Source organism: Cercospora kikuchii (assembly GCF_019650295.1).
Source record: "Cercospora kikuchii DNA, contig_00001, whole genome shotgun sequence".
Lineage (NCBI taxonomy): Eukaryota > Fungi > Ascomycota > Dothideomycetes > Mycosphaerellales > Mycosphaerellaceae > Cercospora > Cercospora kikuchii.
Genome location: NW_025408582.1, coordinates 4,710,381 through 4,724,898, shown reverse-complemented (window position 1 = coordinate 4,724,898; position 14,518 = coordinate 4,710,381). Strand labels below are relative to the sequence as shown.

General features: G+C 53.0%; 5 protein-coding genes across 5 annotated transcripts; 3 read left to right on the top strand and 2 right to left on the bottom strand.

Annotated features, from left to right (window-relative positions):
- Positions 1–896: 896 nt before the first annotated feature.
- On the top strand, positions 897–2,062 carry CKM354_000184500 (uncharacterized protein; the record flags this gene model as incomplete). Its single annotated transcript, XM_044796980.1, has 3 exons — positions 897–1,052; positions 1,107–1,988; positions 2,042–2,062. 3 exons carry the CDS (start codon positions 897–899, stop codon positions 2,060–2,062), a joined length of 1,059 nt encoding a protein of 352 aa, XP_044652915.1.
- A 2,421-nt stretch (positions 2,063–4,483) lies between these two features.
- On the top strand, positions 4,484–4,971 carry CKM354_000184400 (uncharacterized protein; the record flags this gene model as incomplete). The annotated part of the gene is made up of 2 exons (XM_044796979.1): positions 4,484–4,582; positions 4,639–4,971. 2 exons carry the CDS (start codon positions 4,484–4,486, stop codon positions 4,969–4,971), a joined length of 432 nt encoding a protein of 143 aa, XP_044652914.1.
- A 2,405-nt stretch (positions 4,972–7,376) lies between these two features.
- Positions 7,377–8,063, top strand: CKM354_000184300 (uncharacterized protein; the record flags this gene model as incomplete). Its single annotated transcript, XM_044796978.1, has 1 exon — positions 7,377–8,063. One exon carries the CDS (start codon positions 7,377–7,379, stop codon positions 8,061–8,063), a length of 687 nt encoding a protein of 228 aa, XP_044652913.1.
- Positions 8,064–10,636: 2,573 nt separating this feature from the next.
- CKM354_000184200 (uncharacterized protein) lies at positions 10,637–11,071 on the bottom strand (the record flags this gene model as incomplete). The annotated part of the gene is made up of 1 exon (XM_044796977.1): positions 10,637–11,071. The coding sequence occupies one exon, from the start codon at positions 11,069–11,071 to the stop codon at positions 10,637–10,639; it is 435 nt and encodes a 144-aa protein (XP_044652912.1).
- A 2,115-nt stretch (positions 11,072–13,186) lies between these two features.
- On the bottom strand, positions 13,187–13,507 carry CKM354_000184100 (uncharacterized protein; the record flags this gene model as incomplete). Its single annotated transcript, XM_044796976.1, has 1 exon — positions 13,187–13,507. The coding sequence occupies one exon, from the start codon at positions 13,505–13,507 to the stop codon at positions 13,187–13,189; it is 321 nt and encodes a 106-aa protein (XP_044652911.1).
- Between the last annotated feature and the right edge of the window lie 1,011 nt (positions 13,508–14,518).

The following is a 14,518-nucleotide window of genomic DNA, read 5'->3' as shown; positions in this document are numbered from 1 at the left end:
CAAGCTGATTCGCTTTCTGTGGCGTTCAGGGAGCTGTATCTTGTGTACCAGTGGAATTGGACTGGTCTTTGAGGCAGCGTGTGCACAGAAGCAATGTTATCATGCAATGCTTGCTTTGCGGTCGAAGGAGGTGTCGTTGACGAACAAAGATTCTGAGTGTGATCGATTCGAAGCCATGTAATAGCCCAGCCAAGACCGAGCACCAAATTCGAGAGGAGCAGTAACAACGTGAACAACCAGCTCAGGGCTTGTTTGCGATGCAGTTTGTGAGGGAAATCGTGGCCAAGCAGAGTCTCGTGCTCGATCGAAGGGTTACCTCCCATCGCTGACTTGGGTTGTTAGTTGGTGATTAGGACGATGACCCAGTGCGTTCCTGTCACGACGAAGGCTTCAAATGGACGAATGCGATCCACGACCGCAAGCCTGTGTCGGATGCATTCCCACGTGCGTGGTCTAGGAAAGGAGCCGATGTGGCGCAATGCCGAGTCATGAGCCCTCCGAATCTGCATAGTCAGCTTGCTGGCTATAGTGAGGACACCTATTACCGGGAGTTTCAAGAGTGGTCCAGATCCTATACGCTAGTATAACAGAAGGCGTTCGCGATGCTGCAAGTGCCAAACCACGCCACAGAATGCTTCCGGATCGAACCAGAAGGAGTAGTTCCAGGACTTCCACCCGCGTCGCGCGCAGGCGCATGAGCAGAAGCGACACGCCACAGCAGTTAGATCGGACTGAAGTATGGTGCATTGCAAGATCAATCAGGCCGACCGTTGACAAGAGGAGTCCAGATCAGGCCTACGTTGGGTTGACCAGCGTCTCCTGGAATTCATCTCTGACATAAAGCAAAGCTCTTCGCGTCCACTGTGGTGGGCCACGTCAGCTTCCAACTCGCAATCATGTACGCCATTACTGAAGCCAGCACGCTCATCCTTACATTGGTCTTGACCGTCTTGGCCACCCTGGCCCTGGGCCTTCGCTTGTCTCAAGGGAACACCGGAGATACTTTCAAGTACCGATGGCATATCGATGACTACCTATGTGTTGCAGCCATGGTGAGTGCATATTCGACAGGATGACTTACATGCAAGTTTGACACACGAATTTAGGTTCTGCTCTACGGCAGCTCTGCCATAATCTGTTGGGGAGCATCTGAGGGCGCTGTTGGCTCCCACTCAAGCCCGGAGGACGTCGAGAACTGGTACACGACAGCCGGACCTGCTTGGATCGTACTGGCCAAGACATTCTGGGTCGTGTTCTTCCTGCAACCATTGCAGCTTGGACTGATCCGACTTGCGATCTTGTTCCTCTATCGTCGCTTCTTCGGATCGTACAAGGCCTTCAATGTGGCTAATTGGACCCTGATTGCCATCGTCGCTGGCTGGACAGTAGCGTTCTTCTTTGGTCTGCTGTTCGACTGCGGAACAAGCTTTAGTTCCAATTGGGGATCACTGGGCGAGATCGCTGAGAAGTGTCCCTTTGGTTTCCTGCCCACGGTCATATACACGATCCTCGATGCCTGCCTGGATCTGTTTGTCTTGTTGTTGCCTATCCCATGGATCTTTCAACTGAACTTGTCTTTCTCCAACAAGATATCAATCACATGCTGCTTCATGCTGGGATCTATCGCAACAGCGGCTGCATTCGTGCGGATGGCAGTCTTCATTCAGACAGGTATTCCCTCAGAAGCCATGAATCGTACAACGGTAATGGGCCTCCCGACTTATGACGTTTTGGGAATCGTATCCGCGGAAGTGTTCTGGACCATGATTGAATGTACAGTGGCTTTGATCGCTGTATGCCTACCGGCGATTCGAAAGGCGGTTGCGGGGAGCACGTTCGGAAGGGCGTTAGGTCTCGCGACTCTGTCGAGAGTACTCCGAAGCATGAGCTCGTCGAAGGGGACGAGGAAGGATGACTCTGCAGTATCTAACGATCATTACAGACCTTCTTCAGAGTGCGGAAAGATCGATTTTGTCCACGTGGTCGAGGTGAGTTATGCGAGAGTTCAGAACGCGTTCTGGTTGCTGACCTTTGACCACAGACTGAGAAGGCTGTCGTATGATGAGCTGGCAAAGCATAGTGTCGGTTTATGAGAGGGAGACTGGCTGCTCATGATCTTTGGGCCGCATGGCTTGAGCAGCTTTCTTTCCCAGCTCGCTCGAAATAGAGTTACCCTTGCCATGTCGTTCTGTTTGCGGTCCAAGTCGGCGACGGCAACGGTCGTATACATGTATCATTGACAATGCCCCACCGCACTTTATCGCGGTCTCATATTTGTCCTCGCTGGAGTTTTTTGTTCCTCGTTCGCTCATCTATCCTGTGCGCGCTGCTCCACAGAAGACATGCATCGTCATTCGGGTCTCTTGCTCACACCTTGGTGCCGGCCAATATCGGCTCGCGTTGCCGACGAAACGTTTCGTGCTCTTTCCTCGGCCACTCTCCGATGCTCTTTTGATCCTTTGCTGACACATTGGTGGCAGTATATGTTCGATCAATGATGTGGCCAGTATCGATGGATGGCCAACCGTTCAGAGAGCATCTGCCGAGTAGATCGGACAGTTGTGGTGACGATATTCCATGAGTAGTCACTGTCGTGTATGAGAGGCGGTATCTGCAGAGAGCGAGCAGGCGCGCTGCGCATGGAGGCTGGAAAGTGCAGAACGTGGCCCATGCATGCATCCACACATCGGAGATACATACAACGAACTGCCGCGTCGATCATCCCATGGTATTCTCACGCTAACGACACACTCTGACTGTCTATTTGATGAGTCAGATCACGCACGATACCAAATGGCTTCCAGCGAGCAGAAGGAAAGCAGCAGGGTCGGAGTCCGAGAGCCGTGGACTGATGGACCGTCTCTCGTCTTCTCTGGACTTCTTGGCTCTTACTACAGCGGAATTTCGATCTGCCTCCTAAGTGTGACGCAAGCGTCGAGCCCCTCAGCACCGCTCACTCTGGCATCATGGCCCACCATTGATTCTTGGAGCCGAATCACTATATGTGCAAAGTGCCTGCGCTTGCAACAAAGCTCCTCATGCTTTCCATAATATCACCTTGGAATTCCTTGTGCTACCCCAAGATTTTCGGACCGAATTTACGCGACAAGAAACGTGATAATAATGCTCGAAGGGATGTGCCACCACAGCTAAGCCTTTTCGCTTAGCTGTCAAGACAGCACTTCTCGTGTATACCGCACCCGAACTCAGTCCTCTTTGACATAATCCTCAACGATTGATGAACGATGCTAGTGGATTGAACCAGCATTGATGCGCAGATAGACTCCTTGCACGACCCCTGAGTACCGCAGTGCATAACATTTTATCTCAGAATGTTCTCGGCTACCGCGTCTTTTTGCAGCCTTGAAGGATCATTCAGTGAATGCGAATCGGCTCTTGGCCCCAATCATTGCCAGCGGGAGGTACAGCTTGACCAGCAGAAAGAGATTGTCCTGCATGCGGTCGAACAGGGTAGCGTACAGCCGGGGTTTGGTCATCGGCAAACCGCGACATCGAAATAGTCGTCGGCAAGCGGCTCGCTCACATTCGTCCTTGCGTAGACTCTGAACAGGAGCTTTGATTGGCGGGTTCGCAGGATGCCATGGCGATTTGATTGCAAGTCTGGTCTGTGCCTTGCATCAATATATTGCAACTACTGCTATCGTCTAGGTACGTGTGGCGACGGCTCACATGCGCATGTCGAAACCCGATGTGCCACCACGGGTCACTCTACAAGCAATGGACAAGTCCTTTGAACCAGTAACTCAGCTCAAGAGAGAAAACGCACCAGCAGGTGCACATTACGCTTCACTTTTACGATTTGCACGAAAGATTCCCCCCGGCCCTGCAATAATGCGAAGTCCATCATCAAAAAGGCTGAATTCCCCGCGGCAAATGTTACACTGCTCTCATGCGAGGATGCGAGCAGCCGAAAAGAGGCAGAACATCGTAACCAGGGACGGGCTGAATCCCCACTTAGGCATGCAGGGCGGCAGGGCCGATGGAGGCGAGCGGTTAGATGCCCAGTTGAGCATCGGCACCATGACGCTGACATACAGCTTGACAGCACGGCTCTTTCTTGAGATGTCTTGACGTGTACAATCTGAGGACGGTCCCATGTATGTGAAGGAAGGCCAAAAAAGGACAATACGTATGCCATGTGATCCAAGAATGCAGGACGGGCTGGATGGGTGCTCTCTCGCCCGCGGCTAACAGATCATGTTACATGATTGGACGAGACTGCGGCGCTGGACGTTGGGAAATGGTAGCTTTTGACGATGTTGAAGGATGAGGCATGTGGTATCAAATCTAGTGCAAGGGACTCCACTTGTTTCTGCGCTGCATGTCATTGCTGTGCCGCATCCAAGCTGCAGGAAGGCAAACCAGGAAAATGAATTCGAGCTCGAGATCTAGACGATGCATTCAGGCGAGGAGTATACTTCGGAAAGTCGCATCGCTTCAACCTTAACGCTACACTAGCACAATGCAGAGACAAAGCCAAAGCAAAATTGACGGAAGTCAGCCGGCGAATACGAAAGACTACAGGAGGGTGCCGATTGCCCACATTCTCAATGATCAGGGCGTAAGCTTCCCCACTCCTCTTGTTGAGATAACTGACAGCAGCTGACGGGTAGCCAGAATGACACTCAAGAGAGTCAGAACACGGAAGACCAATCGATGAAAAATGAACCGACTTCTTGGAACTGGTCTCGACATCCGCAAGCTTTACTTGCCATTTGGGACTATCACAACAGCTGGCAGATGAGCCGGAAGCGACTGCAGGATATGGAGCATGTTCGAGAGTTGGAACAGCCGCAGGAAATACCGGAGCTGCTCGGAAACGTCATGAAAAGTATGCTGGAACGGTTCCCTGAACTGGGTGCTGGCGAAGTTGTGTTATCGGTGGATTGGGTTGTAGACACACTGGAGGTGCGACGATATATTGGGGAGTATCTAAACTCTCCTTCATGACACCAGGCATGCTGTTAGGACTGCATCGGAGCAAATGACGAGCAACGCAAGGTGCTAGGGGGCGCAGAAATGCAATGGACCGTTTCTGGGAGCTTCGCCATCCTCCGATGCTGTGTGTAGGACACGGCACCGTCTTTGGAGCCTTTTGCAAGCCATGCGAACTCGATATGGAGACTGAGTTCCAGGCCGGCATTTCTCGATATGGCAGAAGAAGCGGACCGCCGTCAAAAGGAGACCAAAGCTGCGGCGAGAAGGGCATCGAGGACTCGGAGACCACAGCACCACAAAACCGTTCAAGCATTAGTATTTTTTTCATGAAATTTGACTGCAGCAAGCGCATTGTTGATTCGGCGCGTTCCAATCGATCACGATGGCATAGAAATGAGCTTCGTTGAGGTTGGAAACTGTAACGCCTTTCCGCCTGGAAGTCAGTTGTAAAGACCAATGAAAGCTGATCGCAGATCTCGATTTTCCGAGGACTCTTTTTGCACTTCGAGGCCATACGAACGTCTGGTTGAGACTGGCATGTCTTGAGAGCGCGATAAAGTGCTAAATCATGCTGTACCCTCTTTGTAGGCTTTTGGATGCTTCTATATCCCAGCCAATGACTGTGGATACACCCTGCACAATAGTCCTGCCGCAATGTGAATACATTCAACGTGCTCAGACTTGTGGTCCAGCCTTCCTTCGCCGTTGACGTGCAGATTGGCTGCCAGCACCGCGTTGTCCTCAACCCATACTTGTTAGTCGACAAAGCAGAGCTCTGTAAATGTGTTGTCCACAGCGAATGAAGGCCGATGATCCATAAAGGAAGGGTCGTACCATTGCCTGTGCTGTCGTGCCCTGTCTTGACTTCGGCCAGAAGTTTGTTCCAATGCACGATGCAACTTCTCACTGTGAGGCGAGACAAGAGCGTTTGGAGTTGCCCCTATGACCGTGTCAGATGTGTAGTCCCCCTGATGGTATGCAGTTGCACTGGACTCACGGCATATCACTGTTTATACCTGTCAATTTGAGGGATGGGCTCATCGTCATATGGCTCCATATCGTATTCGTCCATCAATATATCATGTACATCGTCCCGTTGACAACAGTATGCAATGAATAGAGTCTCTTGGGCCCGTAAATCTGGCAAGCGCAGCGTGGCGATGACTTTTGCTCGCCAGTATCGTTGCAGCCCTGGCAGATTATCGCGGTATGCCATAGCAATGTGCGCAGTGCGGTCCTCGCGGGCTTCATGCGGCTTTACGTCCAGCCGAGTCGAAGCTGCCATCTTAGTGGGGATGTAAGGGGGAGATCGAGGGCAAGCGTCGCTTCGTTGTTGCAGCAGTAGCGAGATCGAGATGAGTTTTGCGAGACTTCAGGCTTTGAATGTTTGCAAATCAAGATCTGCAGCAAAAGAGCAATGGTCCAGCAACAGAATCGCTCCCGTAGTCGCCATCTAAATACGCTGCTGCTCCTGCCTGCCTCATTTCCGCATAGCCGCGGTCTGCGAGCGCAGGAACACAATGATGCGAGTGCTCAGGTGATACCTATATACTGCAATGCAGGCGTCCGTAAGAGATGGCGGGCAGCCGTTGCAGCGAGGTATGATAACTCAAGATTCGCGTAGCAATGACCAGGCTGCCGTGGCCCTGCATTATATCGATGGCACGAGCGCTGTTTACGTGATGTGTCGCATGAAACGCGGCTGAACTGCTTCCATGCAATTGTGCATGAAGCTGTGTGTAACCCCCACGTGGCGTGGCTGTCGACTGTACGCATTGTTGCCTTGCGGAGGCTCGATGATTGGTAGGGGAAAGGCGAGCTACATTCTGCGATCTTTTCGATCAGGCAAGTCCATGATAAGCCGCGACAACCCAGCTCAGCCGGCGTGTCACCCTCAGCGTGGGTGATACGGGAAGCTCTGAGGGATTGGCGTGAGCATACGCGCTCGTTCGGAGGAGGGAGGCTTCGAGCACGAGCGTCCTTTGTCCAGAAGGACATTCAGGGTGGTGAAGAAGGAAAGAGACCATTCCTCACGATCCGTCCTCTGCTGCCGGCAGGACAAAGTTATAGAGCAGTTGAAGGGCGAGGTCGTCACAGATCGGGGTGGTATCAGCTGAGTGCGGGGACATGACCGGAGATGGTAGAGTCGTCAAGTCTGGCGGCGATGCGAATACATGAGCCAGAGTTGTCGTGCCGAGAGAGAGAGAAGAAGAGAAGTTCGTGTGTGCACTGTGGAATGTACCCCCCTATTTGGCTTCTCTTCGGCTCGGCATGACAGGCTCCGCTCCGGTCCGCAATCTCGGACTCAAGATGCCGACAGCGCGACCACAACAAACATCACTCACTCTTTCCATGTGTCGACACGGGAGCATTCTCAGTATACGGCCCTAGTCTGCAACGAGCAGGTTCGCTACACGATGGCGACTTCGCCTCTGGCTCCCGCGGCGGAAATGCAAGATTTCTTTTCCGTCTCTGAAATTCTACATCCGCTCGATGATGACGGGGCTTCCACAGAACGAATCTCGCAGCGAAAAGTGCCAGCGAGCCTCGATATTGTCGAATCAGATCCACAGTGGCCTCATCTCTTCGAAATTATCAAGTCTCGTATCGTAGCAGCATGGGAGTCGCAGCAAGATAGTGAAGATGGAACGCAAGTCAAGATCCTATCAATCTCTCACGTTGGCTCGACAGCCGTCCCCGGACTTCCTGCAAAGGCTATCATAGACATCGATCTCGTCCTCTCAGAGATCACTCGTCCCTATGAATCTTTTTACGTGCCTCGTCTAGAAGCTGCAGGCTTTCAATACCTTCTCCGCGAACCGAGCTGGTACGAGCATCGTCTCTTCATTGCCTCGGAGCCCATATCTTGTAACCTTCATGTATTCGGTCCGCGATGCGCAATGGTCGCGCGACATTGGATCTTCAGAGACTGGCTGAAAGAGAATGCAAGTGATCGCGACCTGTATGCGCAGACGAAGAGAGAGTGTGCGCAGGCGGCAAAGGAGAAAGGAGTAGGCATGCAGGAGTACTCGCGTAGCAAAGATGCAGTTGTGATGGAGATATTGAGGCGAGCTGTTAAAAACGCGGGACTGGTTTCTGAGTGAGCTTGAAGCGTGGCAAGTGGATGAGGTCGAACATTCTCAATCCTGGTAGACCCGTTGTTAAATTCGAATACTTTCCTCCTTGGGAGGTAGCTCTTACAGCTTCCAAGATTGGATAGAAAAGAACATGGCGAAGTATGGAGGATAGGCCAACGAGATGGGAAATATTCGGGCCTACCCGTAAACGAGTGACATTGATTAGCGCCCGCGCTAGCCGAGTGAAGCGCTGCCAATATCCAATATGGCGGTGCTCGCCAAAGTAAAAGATTCACGAATAAGCATTAGGCTCAACCGCCTTCCACTCCGCTGCCGAGCGGAAGAGAAAATGGCGACAATCAACAATGAGACTACTAAAGTGGCTGGAGCCACCTAGTGTCGGCGGGATGATGTGATCGCTCTCTCACCATGTTTCGCGGCAGCTGTATACCAACGGTACATCCTCCCCACGTCTAAGACTTTCACAAATCGACAAGGCTGTCATCAAAGCGAACGACATGTCTGTTGCGGCGCTTCGATCAGCCCCCACGCCGGGGTGGTTACATCTGTGTAACAGGTTGGTGCAGCGTTCTTCGTTGAGATCCCTGCTGTCATAACCCACGCGTGCCACGCTGCTGAGTGCGGCCTTCATGGGTTTTGTGATGAGTAACTCAATTAGTTCAGACCCGTATCCAGAGTCACTATACAAAGTCACCAACAACTCTTCCCCTGATAGGTTGCGCATCATACCTTGGAATATTCATGTCTCATGGAGAGCGGCTGGCGTAGCACAGCGGCACTCGCGATGGAAACAGCTTCGCCATCAAAGCTGTGGCTTGCTAGTGGCATTGACGGCGCACAGTTGGAGAAAGTCGCGAGGTCAATCGGCAGGAAAGAGTATTACAAACGTGGTGCTGCCCGCCGAGAGCGCCTCTATGGATCGTGGTGGGGCCTGAGACACTGTCCAGGCGGTCTCGGTGCCTTCATGCATGAGCCACAGAGCCAAGCCCTTACACAAAAGCAGAAGGGCGCTTGAAAACATGTCCCCGAGGTTTCGTGGAGCAGTACGTGCCCTGTGCCGCATACTTGCTGGTCACAGCATACAGCGTCATGGTTTCCCCGCCCGGCCGTCTGCAGACACTGCGGCCAGAGCTCGCTTCTAGTACCAGTCGATGTACAGCTTTTGGTCAGAACGCGAACAGGCAGATCGGCCAAGCACACCACCGCTGGAAAGCAGAAGATACCAGGATCAAGATTGGGTACTCCTCCGCCTCTGGAAACCAATGCTCTTTCTATCTTCGTTGCTCCGCTTTGTGCAGCAGAGCGCCTTAGCCCTGTCTCGAGACGCGAGGCAGGTCATGGTGAGAGATCACAAAGTGTGCATGTTTCCGAATATTCCTTTTGCTATCAGTCACTAGACCCAGTCGTGGGAGGTTGAACGTGGTAGGAGGATCAGGACTGATTCTTGACGAAGTGGACCTCTGCGCCACGAATGCGAGAATGTTGGTTGTTCGGACGGGCCTCTCGTCACACTCAGGCACACCACTGGTGGCCTCTCAATGGTCGTGCCATAGAGCGTCGATACATTGGCAATGAAGAATCCGCCGCCGGCGCAGTATGCGACATGTGACGTTCGGACAATCCAGTCCAGTTCGGCTCTGATCGGATTGGGTTTGGCTACTCGGGTCGGCCCGTAACCTTCCCTAACGCCGCAGCTACTGCTGAACTTCATCGGGTAAACACGAACTTCCGCCCTGTACTCCATTACAGCGTAGACAAGTACCGATTGCTGGCCATCGTGCTTCTACAAATTTTCTTTAAGAACTTTCGGCATTCCGATTAAGAGACCTGTTCGATGACTGGGAACGCTCGGCGAAGAACGGACACAGCAGCTGGCGCGCTCGCGTCTCGTGGGCGGCGTGCATACAAACTCAAGCCTTTTCTTACCAGGGTCTTCCGACACGCTCGCTCGCTCGCCATGCACAGATGTGTGCATCTCACCGGAACGACCATGATTGCGGTAGTCAACACGCCCTCAAAATCAACGCAGTGCAACGCGTACAGTCCGTCGAACGCGTGACGGTCCGGCCACAACCATGACCATGACCGTGCCAGTGGCGTGAACATCCTCAACTCTTGACTTGCTAACATTGGGATTCGATCCCTGGCCTTGGTGAAGTCACAATGGTATAATCGAATTTAGATTTGCCGCAGTGGACCGAAGTGTTCGCGGAGAGATCAACACTATTACAAGACTTCTGTCTCCGGCTGACACTGTCCTGCACTGCGAAAGCTCAGCTGATTTCCCCTTGAAAGATTGCCAGTCAACGTGTTCTCCCCGCGAAGGATAGGTACATCCCTCAGCACGACCAATCACTACTATCACAGGCCGAGGGACACTTCCATCAACCGCGCAGTGACATACACAATGTACAAAGAAGCATCATCAGCCAGCAAGACTGAGCCGTCGATCCGTGAGCTATCTGCGTTGTCTAGGATGGGCATATCCCGAAGATGGTGCGGTTCTCCTCTAGCGCTCACTTCATATTCCTCAACCTGGAAGATACGCTTGGCTGGTGATCTTGTGCTCGCTTCTCGATTTAACTGCCGCCCACTGCACCGCCGACTGCACCGCCGACAGCTCCTGCAATTGCACCCACTCCAGCGACGATAGGTGCCCAGAGGATAGGGTCGCGCTCTTGCAGGCCACGCTTCTCGCTACCGACCACTGCCCCATCATTCGATCTTCCTCTTTCACCCACTCCAGCGGCTATTGGGGCCCAGAAGATAGGGTCACGCTCTTGAAGACCACGCTTCGCGCTGCCGCCCACCGCCCCACCAATGGCTCCGGCGATGGCTCCGATTCCAGCGGCTATTGGGGCCACCCAAAAGATCGGATCGCGCTTGACGAGAACATCTGTGAGCTCGTCCAAACTGCCTGCAGCTGGACGAGCCTCTGGCTTTGGCCGAGCAGCGGGAGCTGCAAGGCATTGAGCGCTGTACAGGGCAAAGACAGTCGCGGCGTAGACCTTCATCTTGAGTGGTGTTCGATGGAATGTGGATGGGAGTTGCGATCTTTGCGGCTGTCTGAAAATAGCTCAAGGCCGGCTTGATGATGTTCGAGAAAGGAGTACGAAAGTCCTGCTTGTCGTGTTGTTTGAGGTTGAGCGCTGATGATCTGGCCACCACCACCCACTAGCAGGAGACGGTTTATATGTGCATTGCTTTCGCGCCTCCTGCTGCAATCGCTTCCCGCGTTGATCTCGCCCAACATGTTGAAATTGCCGACCTCGTGGGCGTCTGCTGTTGCCACTGACTTGCGCCTTGGAAGGTGGCAGTGAGGGCTCAGCTCGGGGATTGGCAGAGTTGCGTGTCACACACCACGTATTCCTCGCCCAGACGCGAAGTGAGGAAGCCAGACCTTGGCAGTGTCTGCGTGTGGAATGATGGGTCCGAAAATGCCCAAAAGGGATGGCGTACGACGACGACTGTACCGACAATGGACGTCACAAACGCCGGAGTATCAATTCAGCACCCCGGAATTCGATTGCCAGGCCTAATTTAACCTTGTATTCTAGAACAGTCCAGACCCCGCGACCTTACTTCCCTTGTCAGTTCGAGCTACGACCGCGTCTGCTGCAGAGCATGTTTCATCCCACGACGGAAGGCATCGGGGCTATGTTGAACGAAGGATTGCCATTGGGGCCTTGACCTGCTTAGGGTAGGGTATCTTGAAGTACTCGTCGCAAGAATACACCGGCTGCTGGACACTGCGTCTCTCTCGACACTCGCCTTCGGCTCGGTCTCGTTCGTTTCCTCCAAGAAATAATGCTATCCTTTTTAGGGGCTTATGCCTTACGAGCTCGACTATCCTTTTGATGGCCCTATGCCTCACGCGCTCGACTATCGTACATTGTCGCTATTGCTCGCAGGCTCGCAGCTCCGAGTATTCACTTCGCTCGCAAGCTCACCTCGCTTGTCCGAGCACAGATGTGGAATCCGTAGAGGTGTAGGGTAGGGTCAACTCTTACGCACGATTTGGAGTCAAGGGCCCAATAGCAACCCGCTGTTAAATACACGTTGGATGCCAGCACGAGAGGAATACCGAGCAGGAGGGGAACTGCAACAGACTTTCACGGTACCATCATGCCGTTGTGCAAAGGGGCTGTGTTCGGCGTCAACAGCACTCTTCCTATCGTGCGCAGGCCTATAGACTTCGGCAAGAGTGGGCTAGCGACGCGTACTCATGAGAGAAAAGAGAGACAGATTGAGCGCCAAGGACGATTTGAGGCTGTAATATCACGAAACGGAGAAAGGGCGACCAGACGCGGACTTGGTGCGACGTTTATAGCAGTGCCACTCGTCCGATGCGGCATTTGTCGGCAGATCTGTCTTAGTGCACCACGAGCGCCGTGGATCTCGACATGCACTGACCTTGAAAGCCAAACCCTTGATCACGCACCAACTCGTCATGATCCGCACAGCCTCAAAATATACAAGTCGTCTACATCCTCCGATGCGCGGGTCGCTTCGGAAAATGCCCCATGTGAGATCATACACAATGCATCGAGTTGTGATATACTGATGACTTGATCGCAGCATCGAACATGTCCCGACATTGAATCCTACAGGGAGCAGGTGCTCGGCGATGGCATTCCATCCTGCATCGTCGACTCGGTTGGGTCCCCATGTATGCCACGACACGCACGCTTACTATGTGTGCATCATGTAACGACGACAAGCCGCTCATGGTAGTGAAGATCACAACACCATCAACATTACGCAATGCAACGAGCACGAGCGGAAGGCGTGACAGCCTGGCCACGAGCGTGTTAGCGACGCGAGACATCACCCTTTGCCAACGATCTTTGGGGTGCTAACAAAAGACTCTGATGATTTATCAACAGCGGAACGTCATTCACAATTCATGGTGAAGTACCATCAACCAGCAGCAGCGAGCCAGCGATACAATGCCTATCTCAGTTGAGTACGAAGGTCCGTTCCGAGAGGCAGGGCGTAATTCACAAGCGCCCTTTGATCTTTCCTTCACCAGGACATAGCGCGCTCATGTGATAGCCTCTTGCCGGCATCTCCGATTCAGCCACCATACCAGGTCCTTCAACAGTGCCAACTTCCACCCTGAAAGAGACCTAGAATACAGACCCTTCCATGTCGACATCGCGCATCTTGACAAATGCCGTTTCCAGTAATGCGCGAGTGAAAAGAGCAGCGCGTGGATCCGCATCTTGGTCGCGCTTCTCGTTGTTGATTGCACCATCGAGGACGCCTACGGCGCCGGCAGCTCCAGCTGATAGAACCAATGGGATCAGGAATCCAGGATCGCGCTTGTCAAGAGAATTCGCAAGCTCGATAAGATAGTCGCGAGTTACAAGACCCTCTTGGTTGGGCTGAGCAGCGGCGAAGGCTCTGATGCCGCAGAAGGCCGAGACAATTGCGGCGTTGAGCTTCATGTTGGAATTCGGGATCGTAAGGAGGCTCAGCAACGGTGCAAGTTTTCCAGATGTTCGAAAGATGAGTCCCAAGGCCGGCTTGTGGACGTTCGAGAATATGATTGGTAAGTAAGTCCTGCTTGTTGTGTTGTCTGGAAATGAAAGCTGACGATCTGCCTGACCATTATTTGCCACTCAGAAACGATTCATATATATCCATTGCTCTTGAGCCTCTCTGGGCAACTATTGTGCTCGAAACATTAGCTTGTGCTCCTTCAGGCATGTTGAAAGTGCCGACGTAGTGGGATTCCGCTATTCTCACACACTAACACAGCAGTAGGTGGCTTCGAGGTCCCATCTCGGGATTCAACAGTCTTGGTTTGTTCCATGCTGAATCAATCGTTGGCCGCCAAGACCAAGATCGTGGCTGTGTCCGCACGCGGTAAACGCCGACTGTAAAGGTCAGCTGGAGCACCAACGTTGCGTCAACACGCAACCGATAGCCAGCACTATAGGTGTAGTGAGCAAGCGAAAGCTAGCTATTGAAGTTCACACAGCTGCAGCATCACACTAGGGCGCAGCGAAGCTGTATTCGGCAATGCTGTCAGTCTGCCAAGGATTTGGATGCGGACGCGGACGCGGATGGGCGCCGGATAGAGTGGACTGATGAGATGGAGTCTTCACAAGCCACTGACACTGCGCAGGGAACACAATGAGCGCCAGTTCCACGCAAGTCCAATGTCAGAGTGCCACAGCACAAATGTATTCGAGTGAAGACGAGTCCAGCGACGACGAGGTCCTGAAGCGATCACGATGCAGCAGCCAGAGGCAAGTAACATATGGGCAGTGAGAAAGTGATCCCTCAGCAACGACACATCCGGACGCACGATTGGGCCACCGCTCAGTGCGAATCGTCCGCGTGCTGTGTGCTCCAGCAGCCACATTCCATCGCACCTGTTAGTGCAGGCCTAAAGCAGCTTCGATGTGCATCGCGCTGCCCCAGCTAGGGATCTCCAATGAAGTCATAGACTG